This window comes from Salarias fasciatus, chromosome 19 (assembly GCF_902148845.1).
Source record: "Salarias fasciatus chromosome 19, fSalaFa1.1, whole genome shotgun sequence".
Classification (NCBI taxonomy): Eukaryota; Metazoa; Chordata; class Actinopteri; order Blenniiformes; family Blenniidae; genus Salarias; species Salarias fasciatus.
Window position 1 is genome coordinate 25,601,651 of NC_043763.1, and position 20,338 is coordinate 25,621,988.

At 52.4% G+C, this 20,338-nt stretch overlaps 1 protein-coding gene across 1 annotated transcript in view; it reads left to right on the forward strand.

The window, feature by feature from the left end:
- atrn (attractin) overlaps positions 1 to 20,338 on the forward strand; it is a 76,974-nt gene that overhangs the window by 31,556 nt on the left and 25,080 nt on the right. Inside the window, exons 20-21 of the mRNA XM_030116390.1 lie at positions 4,801 to 4,963; positions 7,415 to 7,493. Of these exons, the coding sequence (XP_029972250.1) occupies positions 4,801 to 4,963; positions 7,415 to 7,493 (242 nt within the window). The remainder of the gene's footprint in view (positions 1 to 4,800; positions 4,964 to 7,414; positions 7,494 to 20,338) is intronic.

Sequence of the window (20,338 nt, forward strand, 5' to 3'; positions counted from 1 at the left end):
CCCCCCCCCCCCCCCCCCCCCCCCAGCAGCTACAGCCTGACAGCAGCTGCATTAAACATCGCGGTAGCGGCGAAGCCGTTCTCATATTCCGGTCCAGCTGTCCGGCGCCGCCGTCCTGCTCTCAGCAAACACCCCCCCTCCTCCTCCTCCTCCTCCTCTTCCTCCTCCTCCTCCTCTTCCTCCTCCTCCTCCTCCTCCTCCTCCTCCTCTTCCTCTTCCTCTTCCTCCTCCGAGCGCCGCCGCCGCCGCTCACTCCAAACTTTTCTCATGAATCTTTAACAAATTGAATGTTGTGTCTTGTTGTGCAAATTGAATATTTTCTTCCCGGCCGGCGAACCGCCTGGAGAATGCAGAATGTTTGCTTCTTTTTTTTTCCCTCCTTCTCGAGCTGTCATGAGTTTAATTTTAAACTTGGCTGCTGCTAAAGCTGCTCCCTTTGAAGTAGTAGTGACCTGAATGACAAATTTCTTGGCTGTGTGCGTCCGGAGCTGACGGAGCGATCGGAGAACGCAGCATTTTGACTTTGCACACTGGGACACATTTGTCACGGAGGAATCAAGCAGCTGTTTGAAGTCTCACTTCACATCGTCTGCGGCTGGCGTTCAGTCGTCCTGCAGTTAGAGCCCGGTGTGTGTTTATGGAGTCGGCAGCCGGCGGGGCTTTGATAAAGGTGAGGGTGGGATTTGACCCGGAGAGGCTCCCTCTGTGTCTCTGGGAGAATTAATGCTGCTGGAATATGTACTGAGCAGGAGAGCTCCAGCAGAGCCCGGTCCTCCTGCTGGTTCTGGGTTTACGGGCTCAGACGGGCTCAGACGGGGGGGGGGGTCTGGACAGACGTGGCTGATGTCCGGCTCTGCCGTCGTCCTCTGGACTCCACTGGTTTCCAGAACAGCAGCTGAGTCTGGACCAGGAGCCACGCTGGACTTGCTGTTCTGTCCAGCCGGACCTCCCCCTCCGGCAGCCGCGCCGGGGCAAACTGCGTTGCCACTACGGAACCCCACGTGCAGTGACCACGCCTCCGCTGAAGCCCTCTGGCGCCCCCCAGGGGAGGCGCGCCTCACACTTGAAAACCGCTGGTTTCAGTGATAAAAAGCAGACACTGTACAGCACTTTTATTTTTCAGAACTGTAAACACCGTTATATTTTGTTAAATTTACAAGGTTTCAGACTTTCTGCTGCTGCTTCTCTTCATTTTCAGTTGAAATTAAAGCAGCTATGGAACATTGTCCACGCAGCCCTCTATGTTGCTCTTCCTGTAGGTCGGCGTGGGAAAAAACTGAGGACCAAGCAAAACCCAAGGTTCTCCCCTGAGAACAAGACAAAAAATATTATGTGCACCCCTGGTTACAGTAGATTTATCGTGATAAATCTCAGCGGCTTCGACACGGCGAAGAAACAAAACCCAGTTTTTCTGTTGGAGCTCAGAGGGATCCATCATCACAGCGCTGGAAAGGCGGAGTGACACCGGGCCGTGAGCACTTCCTCCGACGTGTTTGTGTTTGTACACAGGTGTCAGTCTGGATGAGAGTCACCGGGGGGGGGGGGGATTGACAGCAGGACAGCGAGTGACAGAATCCGCTGAATCCACAGCTGTGATTTCCGTTCGGCTGTCAGCCGGGGGAACCGGAGTCCTGCAGGCCCGGCTCGCAGGACGCTTTCTTCTTCCTTGGTTTTATTTTAACCGTGACTGGATCTCTGGGTGACTTCAGCCCCGCCCACACCACGTTCACCACTGAAAATACAAAACATCACACAGTTTCAGGGTCCGTTTACACAACAACCACTGGAAATGCAAGTTTTTGAAAACTGCTCGAAAAGCAGAACTTTTTCAGAATGCACCAAGGCCGTCTGATTGAAAACACTGCCCCCTCAGGCCATCAGGGGGATTAAACACTGCCCCCTCAGGCCATCAGGGGGATTAAACACTGCCCCCTCAGGCCATCAGGGGGATTAAACACTGCCCCCTCAGGCCATCAGAGGGTCTAACCTCCTCACACTCTGGGTTTGAAGCGTCTCCTGGTCGTGACGCGGCGGTACTAACCACTGCTCCACCGCAGCCCTGAGGGATTACAAATAAAGTTTATACTCTTTCAACAGACTTTAAATGGATTTGAAAGGGTGTGTGTGTGTGTGTGTGTGTGTGTGTGTGTGTGTGTGTGTGTGTGTGTGTGTGTGTGTGTGTGTGTGTGGATCACAGGCTGTGGATCTCACAGGGTCGCTGTTTGAAAGGTTCTTTCATGCTCCTGCTGGAACAACGCAGCAGAAACAAAAGCAGCTTCAGCCTCAGCCGCGCTCTTTAAGGTCCGCTTCAATAAAACCGTCTGAGAGACGAAGAGACGCTAACGGCCAGACTGTCTTTTATGTCTGTTGTATGTTGAAGACACCTGTGTGTGTGTGTGTGTGTGTGTGAGAGAGATCTGAAGACAGCCTTGAGCGCCGCTGTCTTCTAGAAGTTTGCTCTGCCCTCCGCTGCTCACCCGCCATTTTCTGGAAAGTTTCTGTTCAATACTTCATTCACAAAGCCATTCAGATTGCAGTCTGCACACACACACACACACACACAGCTCCTGCTGTGTGTGTCCTTAGCTGTGTGTGATGTCCTGAAAGTAACTCAGTCATCAGTCACCACGGAGATACTTCCAACTGTGGAAGTGATCATTTGTCGAAATGAGTTATCAGTTTATTGTGAAAGTTGTAGTTGCTGCCTGAAGCCGATATGATAATCAATACATCATTAATGTGCAGGAGGAAGATGCTCTGTGATCTGATGTCAGGAGGAAGGTAGAATCTATGTTCCAGCTGCTCATCACGGCTCCTCCTTCATTTCTTCCAGGATTAAGTAGAAACTCCTGATCATGTGATGAAAACAGTCACAGCGAAGGGAGAGACAGCAGCTCTGCGACTCGGCGACAGCTGGCGGATACAGATAAAGCAGCAGCTGAGGTCCAGTTAACGGACAGTAAACGGAGTTTGAGGAACAGCCTCCTTCAGATGTTCTCCGGAGTCTGGTTCCAGAGTGAGAGTAGATTCATACCAGCAGCTCATTCACCCTCTCACCACAGAGACACCGAGAGCTCCCGGACTCCCTCTACATGTCCTCAGGGTGTCCTCAGGGTGTCCTCAGGTCCTCTTCAGGGCGTGCCCCCTGTTGTCCCCATGTTGTCCTCAGCTCGCCCCCATATTGAGCGCTAACCCAGTGCCGTGGAGTCCTGACGGTCTTGTTGCGTCCTGCCAGCCTGCCGTCTGTCTCATGTCCCCTGGTCGGGGTTAAACCTCGTTAGAGTGTGTGTGGTGGTGTGTCTTCTGCCTCGGAGGCAGCAGTGAGGTCCAGAGCGTTTAGTGGAAAAGCGTCTTTATCGTGTTTGATCGGATCAGTTTGCCTGTTCGGGACAGAAGGTCCTCCGACTCGGGTGAATCTGTCTCCTGCTGCTCCCGTCCTGCTCTGGACCTGCAGGGCTCGGAGGAGGAGCTGGGCGGCGGCTGCTGCAGGAGACTCAGAGAATGAAACCCTGTTCGGCCGGCGAGCCGCTCTGCTTTCAGCCGGCGGCGGGTTTCAGGATTAGTATTCATCCGGCCGCAGACCGCCGCGGCGCCGCGCCAGCGTTCGCCCCGTGGCTGCTGTCTTGCTGTCAGGTTAGCCAGCGACACGTGAGAGCTCACCTCTCTGGCCGCGGTACTCCTCCTCCGGCTGTGTTTCCACGCCGCCGCCGCTGCAGCCACGGTTTCAGTCCGCGCCCGCCGGGGACGGCCGGCACGCGGCCTCTCGCTCTGCGGTTACATAACCCGCCGCCGGACACGTGTTCCCGGCAGGCGGAGCAGCTGGACTGACCAGCCGGAGAGATCCGGCTGTTCTCAGGTATCGAACGCTGGCTCAGGTTTTGGAGCGCAGGCGGTCAAACCAGGAAGGAATCAATAGGATACAGTCTGGTACCTGGCACTGTGCCACAAAGGCTTTTATTTTGAAAGTGTACATTTAAATTTCCCTTTACAGTAATTATTGAGAGTCATGAAGTTCTTACTGATTACTGTCATTATTTCAAAAGAGAATAATCCCTCATTATCAGAGGATTTGAGAGAAAGCAGCAGCCTCTTTGTTTCAGGAAGTCCGTGGCAGCTCCATAAAGACTCCTCTCGGTTCTGAACGTTTTCTTTCATCAGCAGCATGAAAGCCGTCCTGTGCGTCAGAGAAGCGAAACGTCTCCAGATCACCTGAACAGACTCCTCTTCTCACTTCCTGCTGTCGAGCGTGACGGTTCGAGTTCTCGTTCCGACGCGGAGGTCGGATCCTCGGCGCTCGCTGCCAGACGCTCACCGTATTGATTCCTGATCAGGACAGAAGAGAAACACGTGAAACTCCGCCGTGAAGACGAGCAAGAAGCCTCGGCGCCATTTCTCTTTACCTTCGTTCATTCAAACACGAAACTGAGAAATATCTTAGATATTCCATGAAGAAGAGGGTTTTATTTCTATACTGTCCTTGTTTTTTTAACCGGTCATCATTCTGTCAGGATGTTAGATGCTGTTAGATTTTATTTTATTTTGTTTTTAACTCTTTGGACTGCAGGACGTTGAAAAGAGTCTCGGTTTAACAGAGACATTCTGGATTGTAAATGTGTCCTCGTACTCGGCGCCGTGCGGCGTTTTGAGCAGAAGCCTGCTGGGAGCTCATTTCTATTCCCGGGGAGCGTCAGGTGGAGGTGGGTGGAGGTGAGAGCTGGAGATCAGACGGAGCGCTGCGCTCTGCCTGTTTCCATCTGCGTCCGTCGGGCCGCTGTTCCTCTCGATGTGTTCCTCCTTCAGTCTTCCCTCGCCGCCGTTCTCTCCATCCTTTCCCGTCATTGTCCGCTGTCCCCCTGCCCTGCGCCGTCCCCCCGCCCTGCGCCGTCCCCCCGCCCTGCGCCGTCCCTCCGCCCTTTGCTTCCCGTCCCGCCCCGCCGAGCGTCCGGCCCTTTGTTACAGCCTGGTATCGATTCCCGGCGCCGTCCGGCTCCTAAAGCAGATCAATACGCCGCTGAATGGACGCATCAGGGAGCCCTGTGAATGGACGACGCCTTAACGAGCCAGGCCTGGCGGGCATCGGGGGGCGGCGGCGGCCATGAATAAAGATCCAGACACATCACAGCCGCCGCTAAAGTGGGCAAAGGCGTTCGGATTGAAAAGGTGACGCTGCTTCAGAAAAGGCTCCCGGGTCGACGGCGCCTCGCCGCGATGTGGAGTTTCTGATTAAATCCACTTCAGAGCCCCGACTGCGAGTCCTTGAACGCATCGTCCCTGTCATCTCCTCATGCTGGGAACGCTCAGAAGACGTCCGTCCTGCTCCGTTAAATCGACACAGTCAGATTCAGGCGGATCAATTCGTGGGATTTCAGCTGAAATGAAGGGACGATTAGACTGAGTCTGAATCCTGCCTTCAAGTTTTAATTAGAAGTAACACGTCGTGTCTCTGCCAGCAGCGTTTCTCTGTTGATGACTAAACACAGACGCTTCCAGCGACGGCGGAACAGCGAAGCGTCTTGTTCTTCTTAATAAACTGTAACCCGGCGCCGGAGCTCGTCTCCTCCAGGACAAACACCAGGAAATGAGCTCCTGGTTCGCCTCATTACAACCAGATTTCTGGAGATTTCTCCCGGAGGAAGCCGAGTCGACGTGGAGACTTTCTGCCTTCGTTGTGCCGATGAGGCGAAAGCCGGAGAACCGCGGCAGAACCGCATCAGAACCGCCCCGATCGGAGGGATGAGTCTGACCTAACTGAATCTCAATGTTTTCTCAATTTCTCCGGGACCAAAACGAAACGCTGTCGTGGAAACAGGAAGCATTTCCTGTTAGCATAGCCTTTAGCATCGTGGCTGACCTAGAGACCCGTGTGACACCAGGCCCTCCACTCGGACCTGAACCACCGGGATTCAGACCGCTTTCCGCCTGTGGAGCTGCTGAGCGACGCGCCGGCTCTGCGTCGGGTCGCCTCGTCCTCCACAACCTCCACACTCCGGCTCTTTCTTCTCTCTGCTATAAATTACAGCAGACGTGGGAAACGCTGCAAATGGAGCGTGGAGGAGAGAAAATAAAGGGAAAAAAAAAAAAACCATGGAGCGCCGGAGTGAAAATGGAAAAACTCACCGTGAGAAAAACAGCAAGGCGACAGAAACGTCGAGACTCGGAGGAGGAGAAGCCGATTGTGAGAGGAGAGAAGAATGATGAACCCGACTCCAGGCTGAGAGTGTTTTTCTCCTGACGACGGAACGTTCCGTCATTTCACACCTCGACGCCGTGAAGCCGCGGCTGGAACTGAAGATAATTCAGCCTCACGTCTCGTCTCGTTCCTCTCAGCGGGCCCAACGTTCTCTCCTCTTTAAAGAACCGCAGCGAGGAACTCCGTCCTCTGAAGTCGCATTACAGCTGAGGAAGGAGGCGAACCTTCACGGCCTCGGCGCTCTCTGGTCACGGCAGCCTGAACGCAGCCGAACGGAACGACGGCGCGAGCCTCCTGCCATGATGCTGCCTCCGCCGTGCCGCCGCGCTCAAGGATTCCTCTGTCCCTCCCGGTGTTTAATGGGATCCTGTCTGTTTCCTGTGAACCCAAAGAGGAACAGCAGGAAGTCCACGGCAGAATACGGGCCAGTGTCAGGAAGTCAGCGAGCCGCTTCACTGTGGTTATTTAAAAAAGAAAAAATAAAACTGAGCAGAAATGACATCGATCAATACGAAGCCTGGACTCCGTCCCTCGTCCCGCCAGGAGCCCTGAAGCAAGTCACATTTACTGGCCCCGCCCCTCACTGCTGTGTGAAGTTTCAGCCCCGCCCCCTTTAATGACAGTCTGACCTGCTAACAGAGACACATGACAGCAACACATATCAGACCTGTGTGTGTGTGTGTGTGTGTGTGTGTGTGTCATTAAACTGGTTGATAGGTTGATGTTTCTCCATCAGTTCCAGATGTGATTGAATTCTTTTCACCTTTTGGTGCGGACGGCTGTGAATTTCCCGCCGTGTCTCTTTCCCCTCACTGACGTGTTTAATCTCATCCGAGCGCCGCTACGTGTCGAATTGACTTCAAAGGCGGAGTTTCTCCTGGCGGAGTTTCTCCTGGCCGAGCCGCGGCTTCTGACTTTCTCATCAGAAGAGAAGCGCCGCTCCGTCAATGAGCCGCTGCAGCTCATTAAATGGTAATGCAGGATCAATGGAGGCTGAATCAGCTCTCCGGGATCGACACACACACACACACACACACACACACACACACACACACACACGGTGAACATCCCTTCATGAGCTCATTGCTGCCACTTAATGTGTGGGTACGAGTCTCAGCTGGATTCTTCTATTCTGTCTGTCCTCTCTTCTGTTGTCTTCACTTCCTGCCCTCACTTCCTGCCCTTCACTTCCTGTCCTCACGCGCCGCTCCTTTGTGTCCACAGCTGCTTCCTGTCTCTGCTCCTGGTGGCCGCCGTCGTGTGGAAGATCAAGCAGAGCTGCTGGGCGTCGCGGCGGCGGGAGGTAAGAGCGAGCCTCGTGTAGAACACACACACACACACACACACACACACACACACACACACACACACACCTGGTTTGTGTGTGTGACGCTGGGAAGCGGCTGTTGGACGGTTCTGCTCCGCCGAGTGTGAAAAGATTAAACTGCTTCCGGAGGCGGAAACCTGCCGACCGTCGGGTTCTGATGGAGCGTCGGTAGAAATGGATCCGGTGAGGAGAGTCTGGCTGAGCGTGGATCCTCGGTGAGCAGGTCTCCGGTTCGATCCCCTCTCCTCTCTCTATTGGGCCTCCTCTAAGCCCCTCCCCCTCTGAGCTCTCCTTCCTCACGCTGTGACTCTGATATGAGTCTATTAATGCCGTTGTTATGACCGATACTCACAGTAATATCGGTACAAAAACCAGTTTCTATGATGATTTGATAAACTGAAAACCATGAACACACTGAGGACGAAAATCTAATCTTTTTTCTTTAAATCCTCCAAAACTTCAAATACAAAACAAACATAATTAAATTAAATTTATTCTGACTGTAAAAGTTTTATCAAGTTCCTCCTTGAAAATTCAGTTTAAAGTTTTTTAATCTTAAATCTCAACTCAAAACACCTTGACAAGGTTTTAGAACGAGAATCGATTTCAGCTGAAATCTGAGAAATGGACAAAATCAGATCAAATCATGTCCTGACAACTTAAATTATAAAGTTAAAGTAAATGTTCAAACGCTGAAACCATGTTTTGAGGAAGAAACCAGAGCAAATACTTCTAAAATCTGTTTTCTTTTTCAAACCAATACAAATCGTATAAATTCACATCTATTAAACGATTAAATAGAAATATCAGAACCATGACTGAACGACAACTTAATTTCACACATTAATCAGCTCCAGGCCGCAGAATGCCGCCGAGAGGGAAATAAATATCCGGCGGTTTTACTCATCGGATCGATACGGAGATGTTAAAGCGACCGATGTCGGCCGACACTGAGATTTCATCTGATCTTTCAGCAGCAGCAGCAGCAGCTCGTGAAGCACCATGAGAACTGCTTCCTGTCCTGCTGTTTCTCTGTGAACCGCTGAACGCTTCTGTATTCTGATCACGGCTCCTCATGCTTTATGTGACTCTTTATTTTCGGTATTTTTTTCCCCTGAAATGAGCGATAAAGTCTGAATGAGCTGAAAATGTCTGGATGATGAGATCGAACTCCGTCCCGCTACCTTTTGTTTGTTCTATCCGTCTCCCTCGAACCCTCCATTAGCCCGGCGGGCTGGAACTAACGGCCCGGCACACACTTTCATCTGCGGCGCTTAATTGCTGTGACGTCTCTTCGTCTTTTTTAAAAGTGCTAATCTGAGCGTCGGCGCGAACATCGGCGCTCGTGTTTCCAGTCAGACCGCCGAGCGTCGCTCCGTATGTCAGACAGCAGAAACACGGCGTGGCATTAGAGGCAGCAGCTGTCCAGGGAGGCAGAGCGGCGCCGGAGCGCAGCGAGCGAGCGGGGTTTATTGTTCTCACGGCGGAGTGCGCGGCGTCCTTCTCAGCCAAACGCCAAATCTGAGAAGTCAATAATTCTGTGAAAGGGCTGAAGAGGAGCTGCCAGCGCCGCCTGCCAAGAGGTGGGAAGCTGCGCCGCCGCCGCCGCGCCGCACGGCGCTCAAACAGAGGCGGCTTCACCATCAGGACGCCGGCAGCAGATATCCTCATTAGGAGGAAGCCATCATTAATCCTATGAGTCATGGCGAAGACGCAGCGCTGTGAAATCCGGAGTGACGTTCCAGCGTGGACGGCGGCGTTATCTGAAACACACACGTCTTCTCCCACGGGACCGCTTCCCGCTTCACGCCTCCACATCTGCACGATCGGGACCTCACTCCTCCCCGCGGCGGGCCGACCTCCTCTGAGATGAAACTCCAGACTGATCGACGCCGACCTGCTCGCTGAACCGGGCGGAAAGGTCGGCAGACGTGTGTGTGGTGGAAACACACCTTACAGCATTAAGAGGCCTTTAAATGAGCAGCGTCGGAGTCGGTCCGGGTTCATCCTGAGTGGGCCGGACCGCTGGCGCCGAGCCAGGATAACCTTTACGTTTAAACTTTCAGCTTTTTCGTTGTCCTCTTGCAGAGTAGAGGAGATTAAAAGCTCTTTATTTTCACAGAAACCAAACAATTAGTGCAGAAAATGACTCCAGTCTCAGCGTGAGCTCCATTTTAATGGAACCTTCTGCTGTTAAATCCAGTGAAATGTCCTGGAAGTGTCTCCTCCTGGTGCATTCTGGGTGTTTTCCTGAACTCCCCTGACAGCAGGGCTTTGAGGCCAGTTTGATGGCGAACAGGTGCTTTCATGGCAGCATCGTCAGATCTCAGCTCAGATCGAGGCGGTTTTCTTTCAACCATTGTTTTCTTTGAATTCTGACCCTTTGGTTTGTCCGGATTGGAGCCTCTTACGATCTGGTTTCGGCCCACAGGCCTCATGTTTGACACGTCTGATTTGAACCCTTTATTAAAACTACAGCCACGGAGTAGTTCTGGACAAATAACCTCAGAATAAACTTTCTAACTGAATGTTACGTCACCAAACGCTGTTTTCTGTCCTATTTAACCCGAAGCCTTTCTGATCCTTTCTCACCTCTATGATGGTTTCACAATTTAAACTGCTTTCTAGACCCAAAAAATCAAAATCAGTCGAGTAAAAACGTTGCAGAGTTTGTTTTAATGAAGCATGCTCGGTGAACCGTTAAGGACTGTGAAGGTAAAACGATAAAATATCCAATTAAAATCAAATAAAGCAGGTAAAGATGACCCAGAAAATGTTTCCCTCAGTTGTTTCCTGTCTGTTTCATTTGTGTTTCCTCCTTCCCTCGGTTTTTTCCTCTGTTTCCTCCTTCCCTTGGTGGTTTCTTCTCTGTTTTCCTCCTTCCCTTGTTGGTGGCCTCTCTGTTTCCTGTTCTCCTCGGTTATTTACTCTCTGTATACTCTGTGTTTCCTCCTTCCTTCGATTGTTTCCTCTGTGTTTCCTCCTTCCCTAGGTTCTTTTCTCTCTGTTTCCTCTGCGTTTCCTCCTTCCCTCGGTTTTTTCCTCTGTTTCCTCCTTCCCTCATTTGTTTCCTCTGTGTTTCCTCCTTCCCTTGGTGGTTTCCTCTCTATTTCTGCCTCCCGTTAGTTGTTTCCTCTTTGTTTCCTCTGTGTTTCCTCCTTCCCTCGGTTGTTTCCTTTCTGTTTCCTCCTTCCCTCGGTTGTTTCCTCTGTGTTTCCTCCTTCCCTCGGTTGTTTCCTTTCTGTTTCCTCCTTCCCTCGGTTGTTTCCTCTGTGTTTCCTCCTTCCCTCGGTTGTTTCCTCTGTGTTTCCTCCCCCCTTCGGTTATTTCCTCTTCCCTTTCCGGGTCCTGGCTGTGGAGCTGTCAGACGGCTGAGTGTTTCACCTCCTCGTGTCTCAGTGGGAGTCTGCTGCTCTGCTGCTCTGCTGCTGCTGCTCTGCTCTCTGCTCCATGTGAACTTTAGCTTTGTGCTTTTCACGGCTGAAGGCTGAAGTGATTTCTGTCCTCTGTAGCTTCAGCGTCCGCCTGGACGCCTCTTAACACCCTGCACCCTGTCTCCCCCCCCCCCCCCCCCCCCCACCCTGTCCTCCCTCCCCCACCCTCTCCATCCTCTCGGCCTCTCTCCATCACCGTGTCCACCTGAGCCCTCGGCGCTCTGACCTTCTCGAGGCTTCTCTGCCCCGGCAAACCGGCGGCAGCCGTGGAAATCTGCCCAAAGCTCCAGGAGGGGCTGAAAAAAGGCTTTTTCCACAATTAGCATGTGCTCATCCACAGCTCATCACATCACTCTGCTTTTAAAGTGAATCAGTCCGTCTGACTCAGACTTCACCGCTGCAGACGCTTTAAACTCTTTTCATGAATTTAACTCTGAAAAGTTAAAAACTGATTGGTTTTATGAAATTTGCTGCATTTGAAAGCATCTTTAAATCTTCTGGCATGAAGAATGTGGGAGGGGGAAACCAACCGAATGAATGAAGAACGCCATTGTGTGTGTTTTCCTGCTGTGTAAAACATCGGCGGTCATTCGGCTGCTGACTGGCTCCATCAGCGAAACACAGATCAGATCCGTTCAGCCGGGGGGGCGCTGTCCGTGGTGCTGAACACCCAGCAGCCGCGGTCCATGTGGTCTGAGCCTGACCAGGGTTCTGGTTCTCATCTCCGTCATCCCGGAGAACTTTCCCTTTGGGTTTTTTTTGGGAAGTATTATTTGTGAAATCGTCGGATATTTTCTCTGGCTCCCTGGAGTTTCCTCAACAGTTAACATTTTACAAAAACTTATTTTTCCACATATCCCTAAAACTCTGTTTAAACCCATTCCACACTTAGTTTTATTTATTTATTTATTAATGTTTGACCTGTCCTGTCCAGCATCAGCGCAGCAGAATGGAGGTCTGGGTGCTGGAGGGTCCCCCCCTCCTTGAAAATAACACAAGAATTTCTTCTTCTTCTTCTTTTTAATTAAACAAGGTAACTGCACTTGGTTTCAGGAACTCTCTCAGATCCTGTTATAAAATCTCCCATTTAATTAACTTTTATCTTATTCTAAGCTTTGGTGTTTTTAGCAGAACAGTATAATCAAAACATGAGATCAGTCGATGTTCGTCTTATAAGACGGTGAGGAAAATAACGACCAGAACACATCAGATCCATTATTCCTTCAGTTGAATGATTAACGTTTCATGATTGAGCGGCTCTGTCGATCTTCCACTTCTCTTTAAAACTCATTCAATCATTTTTTAACCACCAAACAACCAGAAACGACTCGGCGATTAAAAGAGACGGTTGTTAGAATCTGAATGAAAATCCTCCAGAAAAACGCTGCATTTCTCTGAGAATGAAGCGACCCTGGCAAAATCATCACTGACATAAAATTTATCACTACATTCAAAGAAGAAGGTAAAATATAAAAACATAACTATAAAAAAATGTAACCGTGTGAATAAAGAATGTCCAGAATAAAAGAGTGGTTTCTAAAAATAACAGGAAATCTGAGTGATTTGAGGTGAAGCTGCTGAAAAGATCAGGGGTATTGGTGGAAATTTGCCGGAGATTTAAGTTTAATGGATTTAAAACAGACATTATGAATCATCCAATCAGGAAACGGCAGACGGAACCGTTGACATTCAGTACTTTGTTTTAAGGTGAAATATAAAACTGCGGCAGTTCCTCGTCGCGTGGAAATCTGTCTGAAACGCTGGTTTGTGCGGCTGTCCTCGCCGGCGGCTGCCTGGAATGTTGAATCGAGGCTTTAAGGCGGCGGCGGCGGCGGCGGCGGCTTTGCCTGCTCCGCTGAGAGGAATCCGCCGGTCTGCATGCAGGAGAGTGTTTGCTTTGTGCGCTCTGCCCCGGATCGACGCTGCAGCCGCTCTCGCTGTTGAGCTGAGCGGCGTGACGACGCCTCTGCACAGCTGAAGCTAATCAGCTGTTAGCATGCGGTGGAATCTCTCCTCGGCAGCCTCCGGACGCCGCTCCCCCTCCAGGCCTTCCGCTCCGCTCCCGCGTTGCTCGCCGCTTGCGTCAGCTGATCGGCGGCGGCCGACCGTGGTCGCGCGGACGCTCACGGCTCGCAGGAGGCCAGCAGGGGGCGTATTGACTGTCGCCACATCACAACGACTCAGAAACTTTAGTTTGTTCTTATTCAGAAAATAAGAGCAAACGAAAGTGTTGAGGTGCAGATGTTTCGTGCCTCGGCGGCGTTCGCTCGTATTTTGGCTTTACTGTGAAAATTCGGCAGCTTTGAACGATTCCAGCACCACAGCTGCTGTTATTTAAGATTTTACTGTGAAGCATTAAACTAACGGTGCAGCGCCAGCCGCCCACATCGCTATGAAAGAAGAAGAAGAAGAGAAGCCCCGGCATCACCAAGCTCTTCCTGCACCAACCGGTCTGATTTCACCTCCGTCCGGCGGAATCTCTGAAGGCTCTCCTTTTGAGACCAATTGTGTTGAACTGAGGTTAGTTATTTTATAAAAACTAAACTTTTGGGTCATTAAATTTGTGGAAGAGCAGTGTGAGACGTCAGAGGAGGAAGATGCTCTATAATCTGGAGTTGGAGGAGGAAGATGCTCTATAATCTGGAGTTGGAGGAGGAAGATGCTCTATAATCTGGAGTTAGAGGAGGAAGATGCTCTATAATCTGGAGTTGGAGGAGGAAGATGCTCTATAATCTGGAGTTGGAGGAGGAAGATGCTCTATAATCTGGAGTTGGAGGAGGAAGATGCTCTATAATCGAGTTAGAGGAGGAAGATGCTCTATAATCTGGAGTTAGAGGAGGAAGATGCTCTATAATCTGGAGTTAGAGGAGGAAGATGCTCTATAATCTGGAGTTGGAGGAGGAAGATGCTCTATAATCGAGTTAGAGGAGGAAGATGCTCTATAATCTGGAGTTAGAGGAGGAAGATGCTCTATAATCGAGTTAGAGGAGGAAGATGCTCTATAATCTGGAGTTGGAGGAGGAAGATGCTCTATAATCTGGAGTTGGAGGAGGAAGATGCTCTACAGTGACCTTGCTGTCAGATGGAGTTTCTCTCCTGCAGGAGCTCCAGTCGTCCTCTTGGTGTTTTCTTGTTCCTCCTTCATTCTCCACAGCATTCAGCTGCTCTCATTCATTCATTCATTCATTCATTCTGGGACTTGCCTCCTGTGTTCCTCTTTGGCCCCGCCCTCTGTTGTGGTTTGCGGTCGTGGTGATGTGTGTCTGGCGGTGACCCCCTGCTGACCCCGGCGTGCTGCGGCGCGGCCCGCGGGCCACCTGTTGGGCCCCCTGCTTGTTTGTGTGTATGTCAGAGTGTTGCGGTGTGTGTCGGCTGTGCGTCTGTTTGCCTCCACGCGGCTCGGTGTGTGTTTCCGTCCTTCCTTTGAGGTTTGACGGCTCCTTTGAAGACGGGCCGAGCTGCCAGATGGCGGCGGACGGGCCGAGCCGCGCAGGGCTGTGGCCTTTCAGTGGAGATGAGCCCCGCCCACTGCTGCCCCCGCCACCACAGCCCGCCGCCGCCGCCGCCGCCGCCGCCGCAGCAGCCCGCCATCAGTCAGGCTTCATTACTTCAGCTCACAGGAAGTGGTGACTCTTCTGCTGCTGCTTCTATATTTATTCTGCGTAATTAATCCCTGAAAAGTCCTAAAGTGAGAACTTTCTCTTATCAGCCGCTCACAATTAGCTCAGCGCAGACAGGTTTGAGGCACAGCTTACACACACACACACACACACACACACACACACACCCCGGTGATAACAGCCTCTTAATTAGAACAAAGATCCAGCAGAAGCTGCAACATATCATGATGCAAAACAAACAGTGGAGTCACGGCTGCAGCCCGAGGACTCTGTGTGTGTGTGTGTGTGTGTGTGTGTGTGTGTGTGTGTGTGTGTGTGTGTGTGTGTGTGTGTGTGTGTGTGTGTGTGTGTGTGTGTGTGTGTGTGTGTGTGTGTGTGTGTGTCGCCCTCTGAACGTCCTTGCAGTGAACAACAGGCGCGAGCCTTGATGTCGGTTGTTCTTTTTTTTATTTTCCTGATTCTCCGGCTGTACTCGAACCGCCGTCCCTCTCGTTGTGCCTCCGCTCCAGGATCCCTTGGAACGATGCGCCGCCGCTGGCGCCGGTGTAAATCAGCGATAACGTGTCGTCTGTCAGCTCCGGACTGAAATGTAAGAAGCGATGATGTTTCTGATCTCCGTCGCTCATGATGAACGGGGACGGAGGGTTTGTCTCCAGACTCCCTCACATATTTATTACCCCATTAAACTGTCGTCACCCCCCCCCCCCACCACCACCACCACCACCACCACCACCACCACCCCCTCCACCACCCCCACCCCGGCTGTAAATATGAGCTCCTGTCAGGGTTCCGGCCCTGGAGTCGTTAGCGCCACGCTTCCAGCTCATGATTCCTTTCTTTCCTCCTTCGATCAGACGTCACATCATGAGGGATGCAGGAGCAGCGCCGGTCCTCCTCCTCCTCCTCCTCCTCCTCCTCCTCCTCCTCCTCCTCCTCCTCCTCCTCCTCCTCCTCCACCTCCTCCTCCTCCACCTCCTCCTCCTCCTGCTCCGCTGTAGAAATGATATTTTTGGGATCTGAGCCGAGTTTCTGGATCGGTATCGAGTACGATTTGAGCCAAAATGGCCAGATTGATTTCTGATTTTTTTTTCTTTTAGAAACTGTCCGATCTGCTCCAGCAGCACCACCTCACCAATAACAACCCAGCTTCGGTTTGTCTGACCTGTGGACTCAGGCGAGCCGCTGCTCTGGGCCTGATTCTCCTCCGGATCTGATCGTATAGAACATCAAACCACCGCTGGCTGGAGGCGAGCTGGATGCTGGTTCTGTGGCGTTTTCAGATCAGCGCAGGCGTCGGGTCGGTATCGGTGTGGGCCGATGCTCCAGGCTGGGGTCTCGGTATCGTATCAGAGTGAAGTGAAGTGGACTTGGTCTCATGTCCATGAAGACGTTTGGTCCATTAATCCTGGCGGCGGTGATGGCGGCGCTTCACGCCGTTTCCTTGGATCCGTTGGGCTCGCCGGCGTTCAGGTTTTCGTGTTCTGGGTGCAAACGGCCGTCAGGACTGTTAAAACGACCTTGGCTGTGGCTGTTGGCGCCGCTGCAGCCGGATCTGTCTCTCCTCCGCCAGGTTTTCTCCTGGCTGTGGTCGAGTCAGGCGCCGCCTCAGCCTCTCGCGCCGTGTCCTTGAGTCGCCGCAGCAAACCGCTGACCTGCAGGCTCCTCTGCTCCGCTGGCCCCGCCCCCGCTGACGGAGGGCGCCGCCTGACCTCTGACCCTCTGCGGCGTCCCGACCTTCGGCCGGTGCCCCGCCGCCCTCCTCCCGTCCTCCGCCTGTCTGGGCCGGTCGCCATCTGGCTGGAACGCGGTGGAAGCCGAGGATGTTTCAGCTAATTTCGACCTGTTGAGTATCGATCGGCGGCGTTTCGCCTCTCACGGCTCCGGTTTGTCTTCCTGTTGAATTCTTAAAACAACCAGCCACGTTTCCTGTGTCCATCCAGCAGAAAATGACTTTAAAACACCCTGAATCGGCCAAAGCGGTTTTCAGATGAGCCCTCAGAATACTGAGGAGAGCGGAGGTAATTGATCCCTGTGGGACGAACTCCACAGCAGCATCAATATTCCATCAGCGATACAGCGGAAAACGTACAGTAAACACCGCAGAGCGTGTAAATCTGCATGTACGACTGTGTGCTGTCCGGCTGTAGGTTGTGTTGAACACATTGATTAGAGAATATCAGCTCTGGAGGAACTCCTAGATTATTAAAATCCTGCTGATATCACGAAGCGGCGGCGCTGAAGCTCGTCTTTCAGCGATTCTGCAGGCGAACACGCCGGCGCCGCGTCTGTCGGAGGTGATGGACTCGAACCCACCGCTCGCTCTGCAGCAGATGGTCGGAGTGAGGCGGCGGGGCAGGGATTGGCACCGGCATCCTGTGAATACTCACGGAGCCGCGACACAATGAAGACATCAGGGCTCCTCATCAGATCCGACCGGAGTCATGTGGCCTGATGAGCAGCAGATGGCTGCTTCCAGCGCTTCACACACGAGCAGGAGCAGCAGGAAAACTATTGCTCCTGCTTTACCTTGCAGCTGTCGGCCCCCCGGGGCCCTCCACCCCCCAACCCCCCACCCCCCACCCCCCCCCCCCCACCCCCCCCCCCACCCCCACCCCCACCCCCCCCACTGAGCATTTCTCCTTGAAGCCTTTTCATTCAGAAGCGTTCAGCTGGCTGCAGTGGCGAGTCGCTCTGCTCTCCTGCCAGACGGGGATTTCAACACCATCCAGACGCCGAGGAGCCACAGGTTGACTCGGTCACAGCCGTCTTCAGACAGTTGCACCGTTGTGGTGTGAACGCAGCCGATGTTGAGCGTGTTCTCGGCCCTGCAGCGTCGTCTGTCGGCTCGGCTTTGGATTGGTTGCCTCGTGTCTTCCTGTTTAAGCTGATTGGTGGATGAACAGATGATCAACAATTAATCAATCCAAAGCTCCGCCCCCTCCACCCGCTCCACCCCCCGCCATCTGCTCCACCCGCACGTCGAGTCTGGCGTTATTGAGACGTCTGAGCAGCGTTCTGAGCAGCGTTGTGTTCAGCGGCGCTGTCGGCTGATTGGCTGCTGCTGTTGAGTGAATGCCGGGATTGGCCCGGGCTCCGGTTCCAGCTCGTCGCTGGAGGAACAGGTGAACATGAGGTAAACTCTCTGGAACGGCGGTAAACGCTCCCCAGCCGCAGGGCGGTGTGTGGAGTTGGCAGTCGGGCAGATCGGACTTGGCTTCAGCATCACTGCCGAGTGATGCAGATGAATGTTATTAGCGGAGGACGCTCGCCGCCTGGGGACAGCTCCGCTTTTAGGGCTTGTTTTTTTTTTTAATAGAAGAGAATGTTCAGTGTGGGCCAAATAAAAACTTTCAAATCGAACACGTTTAATGAAGAAGTGAAATCGGGTGAAGGAGTGACTGTTTCCAGCCTGAAGCAGCTTCACCCAGCAGGTCCGGCTCGTCCCTCACCGCCGTGGCCCCCCACGGAGCCGAGACTCTCCAGAGTTCCACCCATCAGCCAGTGACAGTGAGAACAAGGGACGGTACCGGACCCGGTCCTGTTACCGGTACTGACTGAATGCCATCGGTTCTACCGAGAACCGATTCACGTCAACTCAAACAGTACCATGTGTCGGTTCCTGAACGCCTCCTTGTGACTGTGAGGGAGGGGGGAGTAGGGGATTTTCCATGCCGGACCTGAATGCAGCATTACACACAGAAGCGTAATGCCGTCAGTAGCTAGCATGTCAACAGAGCAAGCGTGACGAGAAAACGCTCCAGATCACGGCTCCGCTTTTCAAAACACGACGCAGATTCTGCTCGCTGTGGCGGAAAACTTCCAGTCTGGAAGCTTCTGGTTTAGAACCAGATCGCTCTCCAGGCTGAGGAGGGACCAGCCTCAGGTCTACAGCTTCAACTGCTGTATTCAGCACCGCTAGCATGCTAGCATTGGTTAGCACGCTAGCATCCATTAGCGACTCGTCTGCAGTCAGCATCAAATTAGCATTTATTACCACATTAACACACAAAAGTCCCTAAAAACCGATACCGTTGAGTACCGGTACCAAGTCCCAGGGACCGGGACTCGGTACCGGATGGATTCAGATGTGAACGGTACCATGCCCAGTGAAGACCCTCGGTCAGTGTTTGGCTGAAGGTTCCTGGCTGGTGTTAATGTGGGGAGGTTTAGTGGATCTTACTCCGTTTGAGTGGAGAGAAATGAAAACATTCTGCTAAAAGCAGCTTCAAGGTTTGATCGCTTAGTTTGAAGCAGAGTGACGACAAACAGGAAGTGGAGCGAAATCAGCTCGAAGGACGTCTTCCTCGCTCATAATGCATCCTGGGAACCGGCCCGAGAGGCCCCCGCTCGCCTGCTCTGGAAACCGGAACCTCTTTTAAAGTGAAGAATCTGGAACCGTTTGACCCCCAGAGGTCACTGATAGAACCGACTCAGATGTGAATTCCTCCCGCCTCTTTTCATCCTTCGCTCTTTGAGCAGGAATTCAGGCTGATCTGAACACGAAGCAGCGTCGGGTTCACGACCCGGGATCCTGCTCAGGCCAGGGTCACTGCGACGGCGCGGTGGAGGAGCGGAACGCCGTGCAGCTGTGCTGAAAGTCCATCTTCACTTCACTCAAAGAAAACCTTTTCCACGGATTAAATCCATTAAAATTAGACTCTGTACTGCGTCTCTTCTGGTTCTTGGCTTCTATTAAATGATTCAAAGCCTGATCAGTAAACTCTAATAATAATAATCAAATCTGGACTGTCGCCATATCATTACAGAAGCTTTTATTAAAGGAGTTACCATTTAAAAAGCAGTAATTCATTTAATCTTCTCGGTTTTTCCTGACAGCATCAACAACATGAGAGAAAAACAAGTTAGAATTTATCAGATTACAGTTTGAACAGTGAAACTCAGAACGGAGACTTGATAAAGTCAAACTCGGCACTGGAGGCGATTTCGATTGAAGCTTCTGGAATAGTAAAACTGTCTGAAGTTTTATGGTATTAAGTATAACTGTACCGTCATCTAAAAGCAAAAATCAAACCACAGCGTTCCACAAAATTAGAAAAAAAATATCAATAAATTTAAATGTTTTCCAGCTGGGTTCAGATTATTTTGACTTCCTGCAGTAGAAGTGAGCGTACCGGAGATGTCCTCATCCAATATGGCTGCCATGGCAGCGCTGCAGTCCTCCGGCCGTGCTCCCACTCCAGATGTGGTGCAGTGGTTCAGCCTGCAGGGGGCGGGGCTTCATGCTGTCACTCAGACCGAAGCAGAGCTGCTGCACCTGGTTGGTCGGTTGTTTCTCGCCGCTCTTCCTTCTTCCTCTCGTGGTTTGTGCAGGTTTCCCCCTGTTGGCGCCGGTTTGAGGCGGTCGGGTCAGATCTGCTGCTCGGCCTGTCAGACCGTCGCCAGATCCGCTGCCGTGGATGTTTTTGTAAATGGCCGCTCGCTGCGTTGAAGCTTCTCGTCTTTTCTGTGACGTCGCCCCGGCGACGAGCCGATCTGAGGCCTTCGTCCGGCGGTCAGCGGCGTCGGCTCTCTGGATGAACCGGAGCTTCAGGGCGTCCACCTCGCCGTCTCTCCGGAGGTCGGCGTCGCCGCAGAGCGACTGGGGAGGTGGTCCGTCCTGCAGCGCTCTCTAAACAGAGCGAGAGGAGGAGTGAAGGTCACTCCTGGGGAAACGTGCAGCCTCGGCGCCGTCACGCTCGCCGCAGCCTCCTCGGACCCGACAGGACGCTGAGTCGTCACATCGTGACGGAAACACGGCGGGAAGCGA